The following is a 20,931-nucleotide window of genomic DNA, read 5'->3' on the forward strand; positions in this document are numbered from 1 at the left end:
TGTGGGGGGACCCCACCTGATGGTCCCGACCCACAGGTTGAGAACCACTGATCTAGATCTAGATGGCCTTACGTCACTTCCGCTATCACTCTCCGGAAGTGTACTACTTCGTTTTTACTCAACAGGAAAAGAAAAAAAATCAAGCTGCTGCTGTTTGGGGGAAAAGAAACAGCACATCAAAGTGAGTTTCATTGACATGATGTCACCGTGTTATTGTTTATATCACATCACAAGCATAGTGACCCTTCTCATGACTGCTTGCTCTTGTCAGCTGCTGTTCTGAACAGCTATTTACTTTATCATTTTGCTCAATTTGTTGCGAGAGTTAGCCGGGGATGCTAACATCATTAGCATCCACTGTTGACTTGAAGGCTAGCGTACAGTGTTACCAGGTCCGCTTATTATAAGCGACTTTGGGCTTGTTTTTCTGTAAAGTTGCGTGTAAATATTCGCGGGTTGTGTTTTTTTGGGCTAGTCTCCAAAGTGTAGTTGCTTATTTTGGGGCTTTTTTTGGGGGGGATTTTTTTATTTATTATTTAAAACAGTGGTAATCAAATATTTTCATTTTTTCATTTTCATGGACCCCCAACCCTCCATCTGAAAATGTTTCGTGCCAGGGAGCCCCCTGTACCAGATTTGTGTCAATATTCCACATTTTATTTCAAGATTTTTTTTGAAAATAGCAGATCTACAAGCTCACAACGCGTCGCATTGCGAGCTTTTAGATCTGCTATTTTCAAATGGCCGCTGCATAATAGGTTTAAAGTGCTCATGTAGCCTAATAGTCTCTTCTTTTGGGCTTGTTTTCACTGACCTGGTTGCCTGTTTCTCTCGCACAACCTGGCAACGCTGCTAGCGTAGTAGCCACACTTAGCTTGATACAAAAAAGAAAACTACCTGTTTTCACCAGAGTCCGTGTCAGTGATACTGCTAACTATTGTTAAACGATGGTTTAGCAACGAATAACTACACATCATTCCGTTTGTGGGCAGCTAACTATCGTCTAGCTCCACTACAATACTAGTTCTATGTGTTGTCCGTTAGTTAGCATTCCTGCCAGGTAACAGACAACATCATACAGTCTGAGATTGTGTGATGGTTGCATAAAGACTCAGAAACAGCCCCACACTTTGATTGTATGTAGAGATTTACGTTTAATTGGCCGAAATTTCACAATGACATAACATTTTTTGTTGGACCGTGAATTTACTCACACGCATTTTGATAATTGTTTTGATTGATTGAATACTTTATTAACAGTTTGGCAAAAAAAAACCCACAGAAACTACAGTTCTGTACATGGTCTACTAACAGGATTGAAACTCAGGAAAGCAGTATGGCTTGTTTCCATTGTCATCATCACACCACCCCTAACTATTTAAGATGCCACTGTCAAAATGACAACTACTTAATGTTTTGTGTGTTCATTTCAACTCCTGTCATGTGTTCTGCGTATTAGTCGAGTATGAATTTGATGATGTATTTATTTAATGGCGTTTAAATGTGTTTTGCCAGAATGCAAGCCCCGAAGAGGAAATCGACTGCCCATGATCCTGAAGCCAAGATGAGGAAGTTGGATGAGGACAGAGGGCCTGCTACGCCATCTAACGCCACACCACCAGCTACAGTAGTGAGCATGTTGTTCCACAAAACGGAAAACTCACAAGAAAGGACAGTAACTCCCCGAGCAAAGAAAAAGTCATCTACCGAGGAGGATACAGAGGAAAGTACACCAGCCGAGTCCGGACACCATTCATCCAAACAGAGCTCCCCTCAGAGGGACTCCAGCACAACCGTGTCTGACCCACCTGTCAAAAAAGCCAAGCTCTTCTTGAAAGCCGCAAGTGCCTCGACGTCCGAAGTAGCTCCTTCGACGGACGCCAACTCAAAATCTTCCCTCAAAAGACCGGCCAGCCCCCTCTCCAGATCGGCTTCTGCAGAGTCGGATGATGAGCTAAGCAGCGAGGCTGCTGGCAAGACTGACCTCTTTGCGAGGAGGGAAGACGACGAAGATAAGGCTCGGTGCGTCCGGAACTATTCAAACCGTGTGAAAACCATGCGTACGGCTACGGAGCCGATTTCAGACTCGCAGGAGACGAGCGAAGCGTCGTCAACGTCACCCACAGGCCCAGTACAAATTCTTGAACACAATTATGGTAGATTCTCAGAATCCACCGGCATCGGTGAGGCTGAGGATAATGAAAGTAAGGAATCTGTCACTGTGCCAATGCTGGCATCTTCACAGGAAACATCACACTCTGTGACGGGGAATGCAAAGGGTGGTATAGTAAGTGAGGCCGCGTCGCATGAAGGGAAGGACTTTACTGAGCCACAAATCCAAAAACACATGGATAAGGAAACACTAACATTATCTGTAGAAACATCACAATCTGTCCCCTCCGGGAATAAGAAAACTGGCATCAAATCTGAGGGAGGTGCTGAGGAAAATGAAAGCAAAAATGGCAGAGTGGAAGAGAGCAAAAAACATGTCTATATTGAATCGCTTCCGTTGACGACGCCAGCGTTGTCAACGCAAACACCAGACTCTGTGACAGGTTCGAGTAGTATTAGTAGTACTAGTATACCAGAATCTATTGTAGAGGTGTGTGTGGAAACTCAAGCATCGTCATACGACATAACACACTCTGCCCCAAAAGGGCTTAAGTCAGATCTAATATCAGAAACGAATGGAGGAGATGAGCACAAAATGCAGGCAGTCACAGAGTCAGAAGCCGTTCCAGAGGACCAAAGAGATGCTGCTGCTGTAGGGCATCAAACATGGAGTGAAGCCTACCCGGCTTCAGAACAGGTGATAACAAGTAGTGAGCCAGAGGTTAAGACGGAGCCTAATCTCATGGCGTTCGGGTCTGCAGGAGAACCAGAGAATACAAGAGACCTCCATGTTAAAACTCAAGTTAATTTGGAGATTGTGCCAACTTTTATGACGGATTCCTTCTCAAATTTGTGTGATGCGGTGAATAGCAAGTCTGGATTCACAAATGACAACAGTGACAGGAATGACATCATATCAGTGCCCAATGAATCTCCGACAGACTCTGTGTCAGTTCAAGTGCAGCAAAGCAAAAATACCCGAGAGTTGAAAGATGAAACAATTGCCACCTCTGAAGTAATTTTACCAGATTGTAAGGCCAGTGGTGAGCATTGTAAAATAATTGAGGTCCCAGAATTTGTCACTGTCCCAGCGAGCCAGGAAGATTTAGATATGCAGACTAAAACCACAATGGAGGAGATGTCTCGTCTAGCACCTAAAGTACAACTGCAAAGCCAGGGCTGTGAACAACAGACTGTAGACGTATGCACAGAAGTTGAAAAGGCTCTGCCCCTTGCCGGTTTCTCAAGTAAGGAAAATGAAAAGAGGGTTTCCGAATGTGCTGCTGTCCCACAGAGTCGACTAAACATGCTTTTGTTATCTAAATCACTGTTGGAGAAGATTTATGTCCCAGAGAATCTGAAATACATGGTGCTGCCGCCGCTTAGAACGTCACCAGAGAAAATGCCTGCTCCAGTACCTAGAGAGGGAATTCAGAACCAGGGGACCCAGGAAGCTGTCGTCCTCACTGCGGCCGTGTCTAATGACGTTCATGATGGTCTGGCATGTTCTTATTCTCAAATGAGTGCAAACCAGTCTGAACCAGAACCTAAACCGGATACACAAATCCCGGGGAGCCAGCAGCATGGTTACAGACAGACCGCAACAGCTGACATCTCTAATGATGCTAATAAATGTGATTCTATGGCAAAATCTAAAAGTAAAGACAATCGGATTGAGACGATTGCGCAAAGAGTCACTGTACCAGAGAGTCAAATGGTAGACATGGATGTCCTGATTAAAACAATATCACAACAAATGCCTGTTCCAGAACCCAAAGCGGCAATACACGACCTGTGGACCCAGGAGGAGGCTGTTGAACTTACCGCAGCCATGTCTAATGTATTTCCAGACCTGTCGTGTTCTAATTCTGAAACAAAGGGAAATGAAAACCAGCCGATGCTAGGGAGTCAAAAAGACATGAATACACAGATCACAACAATATCACAGATGTTTAACTCGGTATCTAAACAGGACGTACAAAGCCTGGGGAACCAGCACGCTGCAGCAGCAGCAGCTGACCTCTCTAATGAAGCTCACAATGTTGAATCTGTTTCAAATGTTGAAAGTCAGAAAAGGATGATCATAGAACGTGTCACTGTGCCGGAGAGAGACATGGATGACCTGACTAAAACAACATCAGAGCAAATGTGTGACCTAGGAGGAGCGAGAGGGGGAATACAAAACCAGTGGACCCAGGAAGCTGGTGAGCATACTGTGACCATGTCTAATGAAATTCAAGAGCTGTCTCATAATTCTGAAATGAAAGCAGATGAAAACAAGGTGATCGTAGCACACGTGCTGGAGAGGGAGAGAGACGTTGATCCAGTATCTAATCAGGAGATGCAAAGCCAGGGGATTCAGCAAGGTAACAAACACACTTCAGCTGTCATCTCTAATCAAGTTCAAAATATAGAATTTGGGTCAAATTCTGAAAGTAAAAAAAGTCAGAATAAGATGATCATAGAAGGCGCCACTGCTCTACAGAGTCACACGGTAGACATGGATTTCCCATCGACTTCAGACCAAGTGTCTGGCACAGCTAAAGGAGAAATACAAAGCCAGCATAACCAGGACGTTAATGTGCACGCCGTGGCTATGTATAATCAAGTTGAAACCGCTCTGGCAGTTGACAGGGCTGAAAGTGAGGAAAACAAAAACAAGAATGTGATACAAAGCAAAAGTGCCCCAGATGTACAAAGGGACGTAGAGGCAATGACGGGATCGACAGAGGTGAGAGCAAAGTTTATACCTGAAGAGGTAGTTGGGTGGAAAGTCATGTGTGAGGTCGACAAAGGTGCCTCGTTCTCTAGTGGGGAAGTTAACAAAACTGTTTGCAATATTGATGGTCAGGAAGACATGGATGGAAAGAATGAAGTAGTATCACTTGTCTGTAGCCAACAAGGGGACGTTGATGTCGTAGCACCTGCTTCGACAGCAGACACAACAGACTATGTCACAGAACAGATAAAGATGATTAAGCTTAATCAACCAGAAGTGGACTTACATGACAGGATGGTTGTGTACGAGAACATTAGTAGCCCAGAGAGTACTGTAGATATAGACGAGGATACAGCATCAAAGGACATGTCAGACACTGTTGCTGTACTGGACACTCAGAGCATTGAGTCCCAGGAGGTGAAAAGAGATTCTCCAGCCACCTCTACTAATGGAACAATACTTCCAGCTACTAATCAACAAGTGGAGGAGAAGGAAAGTGACAAGGAGCAACTAATTTGTGTCCCAGACAGCCAAGCACACATGGAAACATTGAGTGTGGCAGGGAGTACTTCCTTTGTGCAGATAGAGCAGAGTAACAGGGCTGCGGAGGTGAAACAAGTCACAATCATCAGTTCCTCCAGTGATGACATAAACATGCCAGATGGCAAGATGTCAGAGGACGTGGTGGAGAAAGATGAAGCGAATGGAGTTACAGCATCAAGCAGTGGCCCGGTATGTTTTGAACAGGTGCAGGAGGCCGAAGTACATCAGGAGATGATGGGTGGTGTCACAACGACTGGAACAAACACCGCCAAAGTTGAGGCCCCAGATAGCACATCTGAGTTTGTCATCGTCTTAGAATCGGTCAGTGTCCCAGAAAGCCAAATTCACATGGATATTGTGACTCAAGCAGCAGCAGCGTCTGGGTTGCCAACTTCGGTTTCAGAAGAGGTTAATCCAGATAGCACATTAATAGGTGAGCAGGAGGAGAGTGAAACGGTATCAACTTTAGACATGAAGCAGAGCTTCCTCTCCACGATAGAACTGCGGCAGTGTGAAAGGACTGGTGTAGTAGTGAACGAAGCCATGGCAACCAATTCAAGTGAGGAAATAAGTGAGAACGCGGAGACGACGCTTGTGGCTGCTGCAGCACCTCTGCCATCCTCAGATGAAAGTTTTCAAGTCGTTCAGGATTGTGATCAATACGAGCAACTGTTACCTGCCCCAGAGCACCTCAATGCAACAGAGATTGAGATGGCTGATTCTGACAACCGTGCACCTTCTGATCCCCTCAGGGCCAGCTGTGATGTTGTGGCTACCGATGAGGGCATCGTGGACATTCAAGAGATGTGCATTGTCGAGGAGTTGGAGATTGGCCGTGAGATTGAAGTGATTTTGGGGGGAGAGGACGACGAAGATGCTGATAGTGACATCGAAATAATCGCAAAAACCCTGGAAACATCAGTAGAGGCTCCTACCGAAAAGGCAGACGAAAAGGGCAGCAAGGAGAAAGTTGCACCTGCTACACTTTTACCTGCAGCGGAGACGAAGCCTGCTATTCCAAAGGCAGACGTGCCACCCCAGAAACCCCCGAGGCAAAGTGCTGCACCTGGTGTGAAGGCTAAACAAAAGGGCAGTAAGGAGAAAGTTAGAGATCATACTCAAAAGAAAAAGGCAGACGCAAAGCAAAACGGCACACTCAAAGTGAAGACCGAAGACGCTATAAAGAAAGAAGTGGTTTTAGAAAAGCCTAAGAAGCAGGAAATGAATACGCAGGCAAAAACCAAAGCCCGCCTCGCAGCTCTGGCCGAGCAAAAGGCTGCAGCCTCAAAGAGATCCAACAGGCAGCAACTCAACCTCTTAGCCTTGTGTGAAGAAATAGCCGAGGACATAGCTACAGACAGTGAGCTCTTAAAGAGGTTAGAAGAGGAAAAGAAAGCGGCAGCAGCTAAGGCAGAGGCAGCAGCGAAGGCGGTTGTAGCAGCTAAGGTGGAAGCCATTAAAAAAGAATACCTGCCTGTTAAGGAGGAGCAAAATGTTGTCAATATTCCCACCCCAGCAGGACCTAAGGAGGCCTCTCTCTCTGAATCCATGCCCCCTCCTCCTGACAAGAATCCTGCCGCGACAAAAGCTGATTCTATCGCGGCCTGCGCGTCATCCTCCACGGAAATTCCAAAGCGCCGCTTCTTCATCAGCCAGATCACCGTGCCGCTCAAGGCTCACGAGAAGAAGAAGCTCACCCGATACCAGAGGCTGAGGCAGGTGGAGCTCCAGAGGGAGAAAATGTCATGGACGCGTGTGAAAAAGCTCAAGTCTGACCAAGCGAATCAGATGATGTTTGCAGACGTAGATGTAAAGTCTCCCCTGTCCCCGTTTGCGTCGCCTCCGGTGGTGAAAAGGTGTCCTTCACCACCTCTTCCTCCAACCCCTGCAGCCAGTCCGTCTACTACAGCAGCCCCCAGTCCAGCCTCTACGAGCAAGCCTACAGAACCCAAGACGGAACCAGCCGAGGTTGTGAAAGCTACACCTGTGACCTCCAAGGCTGAACCTACCAAGGTGGAAACCCCTAAACCTGAGCCTCCCAAGGCTGAAACCCCGAAGGTGACCCCTGCTCAGCCGCCTACCCCTAAAGTGACCAGATCAGCCACCAAGAAGCTCCTTCCAGCCAAACCCCCTCCTATGCCCAATGGACTGAAAGGTCAGAAAGGGAAGCCTGTGGAGTATAAACCATACAAACCCAGGCCAAAGTATTCTTTCGATGACTTTGAGCTAGATGATGACCCGCCACCAAAGGCCATGCTTCAGTCAAGACCCACTGCACAAGCAAGACCTAACATCCATTCAAAACCCACTGTGGGGTCCACTCTTCAGTCAAGACCCACAGTTTCATCACCACTGACGAGACCCAATGTGCAGGCCACGCCTGTGGCACGAGTCTTGGGTCAGTCAAAACCCGCTGTTCCAAGCACAGGACAGTCAAAATCTGCTACCGCTGCTCTGCAGTCAAAGCCGACCGCTGCCACTGCTGCACAGTCAAAGGCCTTGGTTACTGCTGCGGTGCAGTCAAAGCCTGTCGTTCCAGCAAAGGCCCTGTTAAAACCCCCCGTTTCAACCACGACCAAGTCAAAGGCTGTCCCTTCAGCTCCGGGTCAGTCAAAGCCCACAAGTTCTACTGCTAGCTCTACTCCCCAGTCGAAAAGTACTGGTGCAACTGCAGCCCAGCTGAAGCCTGGTGCCGCACCAACAGCTCAGTCGCGGAGACCTGGTGCGCCTACGACCAGTCAGATGAAACCTGGTGCGCTTACAACCAGTCATCCGAAACCTGGTGTGCCTACAACCAGTCAGCTGAAACCTGGTGCACCCACGACCAGCCAGCTCAAGTCTGGTGCACCTACGACCAGCCAGCTCAAGTCTGGTGCGCCTACGACCAGTCAGCCGAAACCTGGTGCATCAACAACAGCCCAGGTGAAGACTGATGTTCCCGCAACAGCCCAGCTGAAGACTGAGGCTCCAACTGCCACACTTTTGACTGCAGCGGAGACAAAGCCTGCTGTTCCAAAGGCAGATGTGTTACCTGTTCCCCAGAAACCCCCCAGAAAGCAGCCGTCTACATCGGAAACCGGAAAGTCCGAGGTAACTTTGTCTTATCTCGAAGAAAACTACAAGCTTGTGTGTCATTAACACTATGGTTTTGCAGACGCAATTGATGTTGTGGAAACATTATTTAATCACCCCCATCCCGCTTTCTATACACAGGACATCGCCGAACCAGTTTCATCGTCACAAACATCCTCCCTTCCCTCTGAGGAGTGCCTGAGAGATTCTGATGATACACAGCAGTCTGAAGAAAAGCCTGCAGGTATGGTGTTTATTTGTACCTCACTTGAGTTATCCTTTTTAATCCTAATCAATTTCCACTACCGTACAGTACACAATACGTTGTCGTTTCGGTACAACTTCAAATGAACTCCTTTTTTACTATACATTCACATAAAAAAATACATTTTCAGTTCAGGATACAAATTAGATCCAAACAGGAGAGAGAACGCATGCTGGATACAAGATAACCAAGTGAAAATGGAAGTGATGAAACGAGATCAAAACATTTGCAGACACAATTTAAACTGGAACACTATAACATTGAACGTTGCGATTGAATGAAATTGTCCTCCCTTGAAATTTATTTTCTGTTTATTGATACAGACCCCTGTTATTAAACAACCACTCTAGTAATCATTACTTTCAGAATGTAGAGCTTTAACTTTTTAACAAAATACTTTTTGTTTTAACCAAAAAATATCAATTAATTTGCAGCACCTTTTTTAAATAAGTATTCATAATCATGCCATGTAGCTGTGGCAAACGGGAGTTCATGTATAGAGACATCTTTTTAATGGTTTAACTGCTGTCTACTGTACTGAACTGGTATATGAATACATTTCTGTTCTTCTTAGCACTTTGAGATTTGTTTCAAATGTAAAGTGCAATATGAATAAAATGTATTATTATTATTCCTATAGTTGCTGATATCAAACCTTCTCCAGAAAGTAATATGGAAAACGTCAAAACCGAGCAGGCCACGGGAAAGCTTTCTGAACGGTAAGCGATTGGTTATTAACTCATTAAAACCGGGAAAACATCTGTGTCATTTTAGATTTGAGATATATATATTTATAGCTACAGTTTTCAGAAAACTCTTAGGATTTAGATACAGTGGTTCTCAAAAATAGCAGATATACAAGCTCACAGTGCGTCATTTTGTGCCGTGCTGCGAGCTTGTACATCTGCTATTTTTAAACTTAAAAAAAAATAATGGAATGATGTTGATTTTTTTTTTTAACACAAACCTTCTCTTCTGGGGGTTCCCTTGCACAAAACTGCAACATCAGATGGAGGGGGGGGGGGTCCGTGGCCAAATATATATCAATTTGTGGGGTCCTTGGCACGAAAAAGTTTGAGAACCAACTGATTTAGAAGGCATTTGTAGTGTCGGCCTCAGGTCTTAATGGGTTGTTAAGTCATGGGACACATTTTCCCTCTCTGTGAATGTGAAATAACAGCTACTGTTGTCATGTCTTAGCAGAGAGGAGAATCCACACGGAAGCAGAACTCCCCCTCTCATTCTGCAAAAAGAGGTCTTTAAGGATGCTGACAAAGATGGCGAGCAAACTATCATTGTGAGTTATTATTATTCTCAACTGAACAAGGCACATAAATGGGTGGTCCTTACGGAGAGATCATGTTCTTACCGAAGCACAACTCTGTGTATATTGAGGGTTGTTATTGGACACCGGAATTAAAGGTAGTGTAAGGGATATTTTGTTTTGTTAAAATAAGTGTTATAAATGGCTCTATATTCTGATAGTACTCATTGCTGTAGAGTGTTTGTTCAGTAACAGGGGGTCTCCCTGTCTCTCCAGCCCTTTAGTTAACAGAAAATACATTTTCAGGTTGGGATTGTCAATTTCATCCAATCGGGAGAGGGAACTCAAATGGGATACAGGATAAAGTGCAATTTAAAAGTGATGAAACGAGAAAAATTAGCAAATAATTGTGATGATGTAATCATGGATTAAAGTTCTCAGACTGATTTCATTCATTTGGATTCATAGAAGCCAGCGTGTCTTCTATGAAAGCATGTTGCGCAGTGAAAATAGCCAATCTAAAAGCTCTCAATCCGTCTACGACGCATTGAGAGCTTGTAGATTTGCTATTTTCGGTTATTATTTTAGAATTGAAGCATTTAAAGTGGTCAAACTAGCAATATGTTCAGATGCGTCTTCCATAAAATCTTAATGGTCTCGCATATTTCATATGAAAGCAAAGGTTAAAGCCTCAATCTATGATTTATTCACCTGGTTGGTAGTATGTAGAACAGCAGGAACAATGTTACTAAAACATCATCATTTTACATATTGTGTAAAATTGTTTAGGAAACGGCACCAGTGTGATGGGCTCCCTTCACACTGTTTCACAAATCAACTTGGTCATACAAAAAAAATATATATTTAGCTTTCATCCATGTGTAAAAATTGTGACGGGCCTAGTTCCAACATGTGAGCACTGATCCGTCATGTTGCGTTTCCTTTGGCCTCTAGGATGCAGGGCAGAAACACTTTGGAGCAGTGACCTGCAGTGTGTGTGGGATGCTCTACACTGCCTCCAACCCGGAGGATGAATCCCAGCACTTACTCTTCCACAACCAGTTCATCAGCGCTGTCAAATATGTGGTGAGAGAGAAATTGTACAGGTTACATAGCAATTTTATATACTTACTGTTCCAACTCCCTTACTGTAACTGCAACACACAGTACCGGCTGTCGGGGCATAAACAAATGCAGCCATGCATTTAGGGCCATGCATATTTTGGGTTGGGATCCGGAACCGGAGGAACCGGATACAGCATTGAGGAACCGGAAACGGTTCCACTTCCATCACATTTGGAACCGTTTCCAGGACCGATTCATCATCTTATCAGAGCTGGTATGTGGACTTCACGTGTGCTATACAATTACAATACCGGTGGTTCTCAAACTTTTTAATTTCAAGGACCACCATAACTCCCAGAGTTACAGACCTTTTAAGGGTCCATTTGGACCCCCCAATAAGAATCGTGAAAGGGAACCGAATGCTGGTATCCCTTTTGTTGAGTGATATTTTAGTCCCACTGACTGAATATCGCCCCATCACTCTAAATTAAAGGCACATCCTTATGTTACATGTATCGCTTTGTAAATGGATGGCCGATGTACTTGAATTAAAAAGTTGCCAGTAGATGACCAGATAATGAGTTTAGCTCATAGTTGCTCATGTTCTGGTTCGATTCCAGCTGGACTACTGTGTTGCATTTACCTCCCCCTCTCATTTTTGTTGGGTCTCTTCTAGCCTATAAGGAAAGGTTTAAGAATTCCCCCAAAAAGCTAGGATTATTGGTTCCATTGAGTAATTTCTCAGTGAAACAAGACATAACAATAAATGGGAACATCTGAGCCGATTATGAACCACGACACTTAGTGAGTTTCTAGATCGGCTATTTTCAGTGAGCAGTTAAGTATAAATAACACTTAACCTCTCGTGTGCTCTTCAGGGATGGAAGAAGGAGAGGATCCTGGCGGAGTATCCTGATGGCAAGATCATTCTTGTCCTGCCAGATGACCCTAAGTATGCACTCAAGAAGGTATGTTTACAGTGCATTTGACTGTGCCAAGACTACACTGGGGATTCCAATAGGTGCCTCTTCGAATTACATGTTAGTGGTGTGGAACGACCATCTCTGTTGGATAAGACATAATTACATCAACGGCAACTACGGTACTCATATAAGCAAAAAAAAAAAATCTCCAGATATTAAAGCAAAGCTGGCTACAGCTATGGTATTTTTAAATTGGTAAAGTGTGGTGGCAGTTGGGCTGGGTGATATGGCAAAAACATGATCACAATATTTCTTTCCATATTGATGGATATTGATATTTATATATTGATAATTCTGCCATTTTGCAGAGCATTCTGTTAATGACAAATAGACCTGTATGGGTCTGTAACTCTGATTACAGTATATATTTATATATATATTATATTTAACTGCGTTAAATTTAGGCTTTTATTGTGTAGTTTGGGGTCCCTGTGGCCTAATGCATATCAAACAGGGGATCCTTGAAATTAAGAAGGTTGAGAATCATCGAAGTAATCTATAGAATATAAACAATAAAATTACAAATTTACACATTCGTTCTGGCCGGAATAATCGGAATAACGTAAAAATAGACTGGCATTTTCATACTCGGTATGGTTGCTGGGATGGTAACTTTTTTCAGGTGTTTTCCATCTTGGTTGGCACCAACGACTGACAGCATATTTTGCAGACTGTTTTCACACTTTTGAGATATCCTATCCAAACCACTTTGTGTTATGTGGACATTGTGTTACATATTTGAGAAGACCTTCTGAGCACAACACCCATTTTCTTTGCCTCCGCTGCAGGTTTAGACAGCTACTGAATTAGTACCTTTCACAGTGAACTTCAACTTCTTTCACATATTTGCATTTGAATGTGGAATAAATGTATAACCTTCTAAGGAGGTGCCAACTTGAACACATTGCAAACTACGGGGATAATCACCTCTTTATGCTGTGATAAATGGAAAAGATTATAAAAAGGATTATTATGTTGAGTACACAGTATACTTCTGTTGGCTGTCCTATATGGCTATAAGCAGGTTGCATATTGGTGCTGTCTTTTTGTTTTTTTTGCAAATTAACGCCCTACTTGATCATACTACAGCGTCACACAAAAGTAGTAGATCCGCAAGTTTTGAGCTTGTCGATCTGCTACTTTTGATACATTAGAATTTGAATCCAGAAAAGTAACAGCTTTAGACGTCCACCCGACAGCAGAGATATGGTTTGTTCACTCTACAGTTAACTGCATGTTGTTTCTCAGGTCGAGGAGATCAGAGAGATGGTGGACAATGACCTGGGTTTCCAGCAGGTGGAGACCAAGTGTCCCTCTCAGACCAAAACTTTCCTCTTCATCTCCAATGACAAGAAAGTGGCCGGGTGCCTTATAGCCGAGCACATTCAAGAGGTGAGCGCGAGAGAGGTGGTGGCAATGCCATATTGACAGGACATTTGTCTGCATGGATTAAAGTTCTCAGTTGTCACGACTGATTTCAGTCAAATGCATTCCATAGAAGCCAGCATGTCTGCAAGCTCTCAATGCGCATTAAGAGCTTGTAGATAGGCTATTTTCAGTCATTATTTTAAGATTAGAGAATTTGAAGTGGTCAAACTAGCAAATTATGTTCAGAAGCATCTTCCATAAAACCATAATGGTCTCGGATACTGGTTGCCAGTATGTAGGAACAGCAGGGAGAATATTACTAAAACATCATAATGTTGCGTTAATTGTTTAGGAACCAGCGCTAGTGTGGGGGGCTCTATTCACACAGTTTCACAAATCACATATTAGGACTTGTTGGCCATACAAAAATGTTCAGTCATGAGATTTTATTTAGCTTTAATGCATGTGTCTGCTTTGACTAGGTGTTGTTTTTTCATCACGGTAACTTGAGAGCTAGACCATAGCAGCATCCTAATGTGTTCGTTATTCGTTTTCATTGAGTCACTGTGGTGCATTCGACACTACATAAAAACATGCATGCTACCTACTGTACCTGTGAGAGAAAACATTCAAACCCTCAACCCATAAGAGAATGAACATTTTGTGTGCAATTACGTTTAGAAATAAATTGCTTGAGTTTTATTCTTTCGTTTGGTTGCAAAATCCCCATTTAATAATCTTGCCATTTGCATGTTCAAACAGGGTTACAGGGTGATTGAAGACCCTATACCGGAGGGCTCGGAAGCATCAAAGGTAATGTTTGAGCGTCAGAGAGCCTGGTGCTGTTCTATCACACCAGAACCAGCAATCTGTGGCATCAGTCGTATCTGGGTGTTCAGCATGATGAGACGCCAGGGCATCGCCTCACGCATGATCGAGTGCCTCAGGTCTGTGTAGTCTTTTTTTTTTTAAGTGTTTTCAAAATGAATAATGTTTCGTTCATACTTTGTCATACAACCGTGTTGGCTTCAAGTTCCCTAAAATAACTGATTTCTGGTGAAATGGCCAGGCTGAATAATAGCTGGTGACTGTCAAAGTGGGTGGCAAAGTAGGCAAATTGGTTTCCTCCATAGTGTTGGTTGGTGGAGGTTGTATTCAGTTAATGAAAAACCTGGAAAAGTTGTGGAAAAATAAAACAGTGTTTTCTAGCTTGGAAAAGTCATGGAAATCGGTTTTATGAATATTTTAATGTCATTCATGAATTTGAGGATTCGAAACCCTAGTCTCCACAGTGGTGGTCGGGAACTCTACCCCTGTGCCACCCGAATGCCCGGCCAACAATTACTTAAAAATATGTTATAAACTTGGACAGATATAAAAAAATATTCCCGATATGTGGTACCGATAAGATTAATGAATTGTGTGCCAACCATGTTGATGCGTTGGTAGGAAAACGGCTCATGTTAACCTACCTACAGTACGCAACAGACATTATCTGCTGTGTCGGAATTATTTAAGTCACGAGAAACACAATCGATTAATAACCAAACTTAATAAGCCACTTGAAGATCTCACATCCGGGAAATATAACACTACTTTGCACATCTGTAGCGTGGAGGTGTGGAGAAGTGCTATATTTAAGAGAAAATTACACCAAAAGCATATTGTGATCATATCTGAGAGATACTGCACTTGTATATCACACTTAAATACAACCCTTGGCTGTGATTCCATACGTATACTTCATGTATACATGAAGACTTTTCATGGAAAGATTACTCATGACAAATTGTAAAGTCCTTGAAAAGTCATGGAAAAGTCTAGCCTCTGTCGGGTGGAAACAGCATTATGTCTTAACTAAAGTTACTTTTCAGGATTCAAATGAAAAAATAGCTGATCAGCAAGCTCAAAATTCGTCTCAAGTTTAGAGCTTGTACATCTACTATTTTGTATACTTTTGTGTGATCAAGTAGGGCAGATGGAGATTAGAGTTTTCTGCCCAAATGCAACTATATGTTAAAATGTGTATACGTTTTGTGAATTGAGTTCCTATGCTGATTATCGATTATTTATATCTTATTTTATGTACACAAGAAATGAAAAAGTTGAAGATCCCTGACGTATTGTCCCTCTGGTTCTTCTATTCCCTGCACAGGAACGACTTCATTTACGGTTCATGCCTGAGCAAAGCCGAGATCGCTTTTTCAGACCCCACGCCTGACGGGAAGCTATTTGCAACGCATTATTTTGGCACCTCTCAGTTTTTGGTTTATAACTTTGTCAGTGGTACACGCTCATCCCAACCCAAATCTGATGCAAAATGACTGCCCGTCAAGAAAGGTAGTAGTAACAACAAATTAAGATTTATAGAAGAAGTGAAATGATGCACTCACTGACCAATGGGACCTGCCCTCACTAACCAGTACCCAAATCTTGAATGAAATACATAGCCAATCACAAAACAAACAAACAAAAACACTGCTGTAAATTACTCCTCAGATCGGGGACAAATATTGGGTTTTTAATCTCAGGTTGATAACAACCAGGTGTTGTTGAAAAGCAACCAGGTGTTGTTGAAAAGCATTAAGAATTTACCCTTTAAATCCCTCCCTGCATAATATTTTGGAACAAATAATATTTTCTTTATGCATATGTTTTTTTTAAGTAAACAAGCTGGTTTTATTGGGAGTATTAGAGTTTACATGCATGACCTGACAGCAATAGAATACAAAGAGCATTTCACCATTCAAATATGTATTTTTCCAATTGAGCCCCCGGCAAAACAAGATGGGATTGCCATGAATCAAGTGATTATTTTAGAATTTTACCACGATGTTGTCGTAATAATGCTTTGCATTTTTACATACTGTAGTATATTATTACGTACATTTTACACTGCAAAATCCTGAGTGTTCATTTAACTCTTGAGTAGTGCATGTACATTATGTACACGGAGAGAAAGAGAGAGAGAGAGAGAGAGATTCATCTGCTGCCTTCTCACCTCAGATGCTGTGTTCAAGTAACACTGATTTGTTTAAATGTCACCACTGTATGATTTTCAGTGGTGAACACTGACATATTTTCCACATTGTATATTATTTTGTATTTTATTTTCACTGTTTTCATCGCTATGTTTCAACAATTCTTCTAAATTGGATTAGGTCATTTAATTACAGGTCTGAATTTCAGCAAGAATTCCACTTTGAACACGGAGATGAGGGTTTAGAACTCTACATTGGGCATTAGCCGTGCTCTTATAATTCAAGATTCTTGGATCACGTTGCGTCAAAATGTTTATGTTCAAGCTGAGCCATATACTGTATGTCAATTGGCAGAACATAGTAGCCTATATAATATTGTATGACTGATTGTTTTGATTTTAATAAGTCTCTCTTTTGCGTTGTTCGTGCCTGAATGAAGTGACTGGCGTGAGATATGGGATTTCTTTTTCTAATAATTGCTTCTTTTTTTTTTCCTTCTGAGAGCCACATGTTCCTTGAATGAGAAAACTATTTGTTAGCAGAGGCTACTTTCTATTGATTTATATTAGTTAGTATGGAGTATCATCCTCGTATTCATAATAGCCATCAATTAATAATGTATATCAATTTATGAAGTAGATTTATACAATACTCACATTTTTATTATGTACGAGATGGGCAAAGTCTTACAGCTCAGGTGTAAAATGGTATTTGATCGATGGTAAATGTCAAAATGTATTGCAAGCAGGAATATTGTGGTGAACATAAACATTCTCTCTCTAAACCTATATACAGTATCATTGTAATTCAGTCATTATTGTTTGCTTCTTCCTTGTTCAAACAGATGAGTTTAGAAAGATGTGTCATGTGTAAGAAAACATTTGATTTATACAAAGCTGTTATGTAAATATTTATTTAAATAATAAACAACCTTTAAAAAAAAGTGCAGCCTCTCATTCCAGATTGTGTACGATTCTTATACTATAATGTCTTAAACTAGAGATCATTCCTAACGTCACTATTCTGTGCATGTCATAGATGAACTTTCTGTGGAGATATCGTCTACTACACGCTCACCATGCATCGCAACTCGACACGTAAGCTTGTAGATCGGCTATTTTCAGCAAAGCAATTTGGTGTGCTTTCTTCTGAAAGGTGTGATGAGTTTCTTTTTCATTTTGCAAATAAAATAAGAGGCGATTAGTTTACAAATTTCCCTGAGACCAGAGACCTTGGTATATGTCCTGTCAGCCCTGGGACAAACCATTTCTTGTATGAAATCCTATCAATCCAGAGCAACCTGCCATTTCTTGTATGAAATTCTATTCCTGCTCATTGTTATTCCTACCAGATTCCTGAATTGCAGAATATTGGCCCAAATATTGTATTTGCTATATTTCTACCTGTCCACTGGCTTGTTTTTTTCCAGCCAAGTGCATTGGTTCAACAACTACTGAGGCAGCTGACACTGAAAATTGGTCTGTTACTTTGTTTCTTTAACAGCATATTTACACTTTTAAAATTTATTTTGGAATGTTGAAGAATGTTTAAAAATCTAAAATATATTTCCTAATGACACACAAATGCCAAAGAGAGAAAATAACCGTCTAAGACAAATGTTTTTCTGAAGTGTGCTTGAATATGACTGTTGGTCCCAATTCTTAATTCCAGTGAAAGCCCAAAAAACAATAAGCTTGACTCCAAAAAATCACACCTTGATGAGTTTAACTTTTTAGTGAAGAAAAACGTGCACAGAAAAAACATACATGACATATACATCCAAAGTGTTCAAAAGGGTGGTTCTAACTTAACAGGTTTGTAGGTTCTTAACAGGGTCAAAAAACTGTGTTTGCTCCTAGGCTTCCAACTCTAGACTGACAAACATTTCCAGACACAGGTGCTCTTAATACAGAAAGCTTCTAATAGTAGGGGGTACTAAGCACAAAAAATGGCCAAATCGTTACGCGGCGGATAAAAGCATGAAATTTGATACAGATGTCCCTTGGGTCATCCTAAAACATCCTAGAAGGGGTGCCCAAAAAAATCTTAAACAGGAAGTGACTTATGGACAAAATTCAAAATGGCCACCTAAACTGTTGACCGTTGACTCAAAAGACACCAAAAGAATCTCCAAAAAGCATAAAATTTGGCACATATGTCCCTTGGGTCATCCTAAGACATCCTAGAAGGGGTGCCCAAAGGAATCTGAAACAGGAAGTGAGTTATTGACTAAATTGAAAATGGCCGCCTATTTGTCGATTGACTCAAAAGACAACTAAAGAATCTCATAAAAGCATACAATTTGGCACACATGTCTTTTTGGTCATCCTAAGACATCCTAGAAGGGGTGCCCAAAGAAATCTTAAGCAGGAACTGAGTTATTGACAAAATTGAAAATGGCCGCCTACAGTGTTATCTATTGACTCAAAATACAACTAAAGAATCTCATAAAAGCATACAATTTGGCATACATGTCCCTTGGGTCATCCCAAGACATCCCAGAAGGGGTGCCCAAAAAAATCTTAAACAGGAAGTGAGTCATTGACAAAATTGAAAATGACCGCCTACAGTGTTGTCGATTGACTCAAAAGACAACTAAAGAATCTCATAATGGCATACATGTCCCTTGGGTCATCCTAAGACATCCTAGAAGGGGTGCCTGAAATTATCTGAAACAGGAAGTGAGTTATTGACTAAATTGAAAATGGCTGTGTACAGTCTTGACAGATGATGCAAAAGACACTCATAAAAAATAATCTCATAAAAGCATGAAATTTGGTACAAATGTCCCTTGGGTGATCTGAATGCATCCTAAGGGGTGCCAAAAAAAGTTAGCCAATCTAGCATTTGGTCCAGAAGCCTGAAAGCTATGCAATCTCTACCATCTCCTGACAAATAAATTAAAGTCGCTGATTCGTGGACACCTTTATGGACACTCTTGCCAGAGGGCTGCTTAAGTTTGTAGAGAACTCAAGTGTGGCTGCAAAGCTGAGCCCTTCTGTTCGAGAAAGTGTAGATGCCGGGATGCTGGGTTACCTTGCAGAGCATTATGCCAATGTGCTGGTAATTGCGAAATGGCACACATGAATACATGTAGTTACTAAACACTAATCACAAAAAAACAGTAATGATCAAGAAGAAAATACATGAGAAGATAGAGTGTAAAACAAGCAAGAAGATGTAGAGTGCAAAATAAATAAGATGCAGAGAGTAAAATAAGAATATGCAGAGTAAGATAAGATGCAGAGTAAAATAAATGAGAATATGCAGAGAGTTAGATAAATAAAGAAGATTCAAAGAGTACAATAAAAAAATTATGCAGAAAGTAAAATAAATAAGTGATGTAGAAATGAAAACAGAAGGTAGACTACAAAATACGGCAAGTTATGCACTGCATAACCTGTCGTATTGAGTCTGCATAATATGCAGACTGCCATGGTCAACTGTTTAAACAGCCATTTAGAATTTCTTCAACATGGTCCCTTCCTAAAAAGTTTAATAAACAAGCAAACAAATAAATAACCCCTTCTAGGATATATTAAGAAGCACTCAATGTACGTACCAAATTATACACTTTTATGACGTCCCCTTATGTTTTCTTTTGTGTCAACTGCTTTTAGGCGGTCACTTCCTGTTTAAAACCTTTTTGGGCACCCCTTGTAGGATGCGTTCAGATCACCCAAGGGACATTTGTACCACATTTCATGCTTTTATGAGATTCTGTAGGTATCTTGCATCATCTTTCAACACTGTAGGCGGCCATTTTCAATTTAGTCAATAACTCACTTCCTGTTTCAGATTATTTTTGGCACCCCTTCTAGGATGTGTTAGGATGACCCAAGGGACATATGTGCCAAATTGTATACTTTTGGGAGATTCTATAGGCTTTTTGAGTCAATCGCCAACACTGTAGGCGGCCATTTTCAATTTAGTCAATAACTCACTTCCTGTTGAAGACTTTTTTGGGCACCCCTTCTAGGATGTCTTAGGATGACCCAAGGGACATGTGTGACACATTTTATACTTTTTGGAGATTCTTTAGTTGTCTTTTGAGTCAATCGACAACACTAGGCGGCCATTTTCAATTTGGTCAATAACTCACTTCCTGTTTCAGATTTTTTTGGGCTCCCCTTCTAGGATGTCTTAGGATGACCCAAAGGACATGTGTGCCACATTGTATGCTTTTTGGAGATTATTTTGGTGTCTTTTGAGTCAACGGTCAACAGTTTAGGTGGCCATTTTGGATTTTGTCCATAACTCACTTCCTGTTTAAGATTTTTTTGGGCACCCCTTCTAGGATGTTTTAGGATGACCCAAGGGACATCTGTATCAAATTTCATGCTTTTATCCGCCGCGTAACGATTTTTCACTTAGTACCCCCTACTATAATCAAAGGCTGTTCTAGCAACTGGCTCAATGGACTTAATTAGCTGCAAACCCACAAGCATGTACAAAATAATAGCAATCATGCAATGTAATCCAAATACTCAAAGTACTCAAAAATACTCTAATACAGATTTCTTTCAAATATGGCTCTCACATATGACCTTTCAAGACCT

General features: G+C 41.8%; 1 protein-coding gene across 1 annotated transcript; it reads left to right on the forward strand.

The window, feature by feature from the left end:
- The first annotated feature begins 130 nt into the window (after window positions 1–130).
- On the forward strand, window positions 131–17,305 carry LOC308077295 (uncharacterized protein). The gene is made up of 10 exons (XM_080417920.1): window positions 131–181; window positions 1,516–8,464; window positions 8,588–8,690; window positions 9,352–9,430; window positions 9,912–10,008; window positions 10,930–11,061; window positions 11,919–12,008; window positions 13,272–13,415; window positions 14,154–14,338; window positions 15,547–17,305. The coding sequence occupies exons 2-10, from the start codon at window positions 1,517–1,519 to the stop codon at window positions 15,713–15,715; spliced, it is 7,947 nt and encodes a 2,648-aa protein (XP_080274046.1). The 5' UTR covers window positions 131–181; window position 1,516; the 3' UTR covers window positions 15,716–17,305.
- The last annotated feature ends 3,626 nt before the right edge of the window (window positions 17,306–20,931 follow it).

The sequence above is a fragment of the Gymnoscopelus braueri genome (assembly GCF_963280865.1).
Source record: "Gymnoscopelus braueri genome assembly, chromosome: 21".
In the NCBI taxonomy this organism is placed as follows: domain Eukaryota; kingdom Metazoa; phylum Chordata; class Actinopteri; order Myctophiformes; family Myctophidae; genus Gymnoscopelus; species Gymnoscopelus braueri.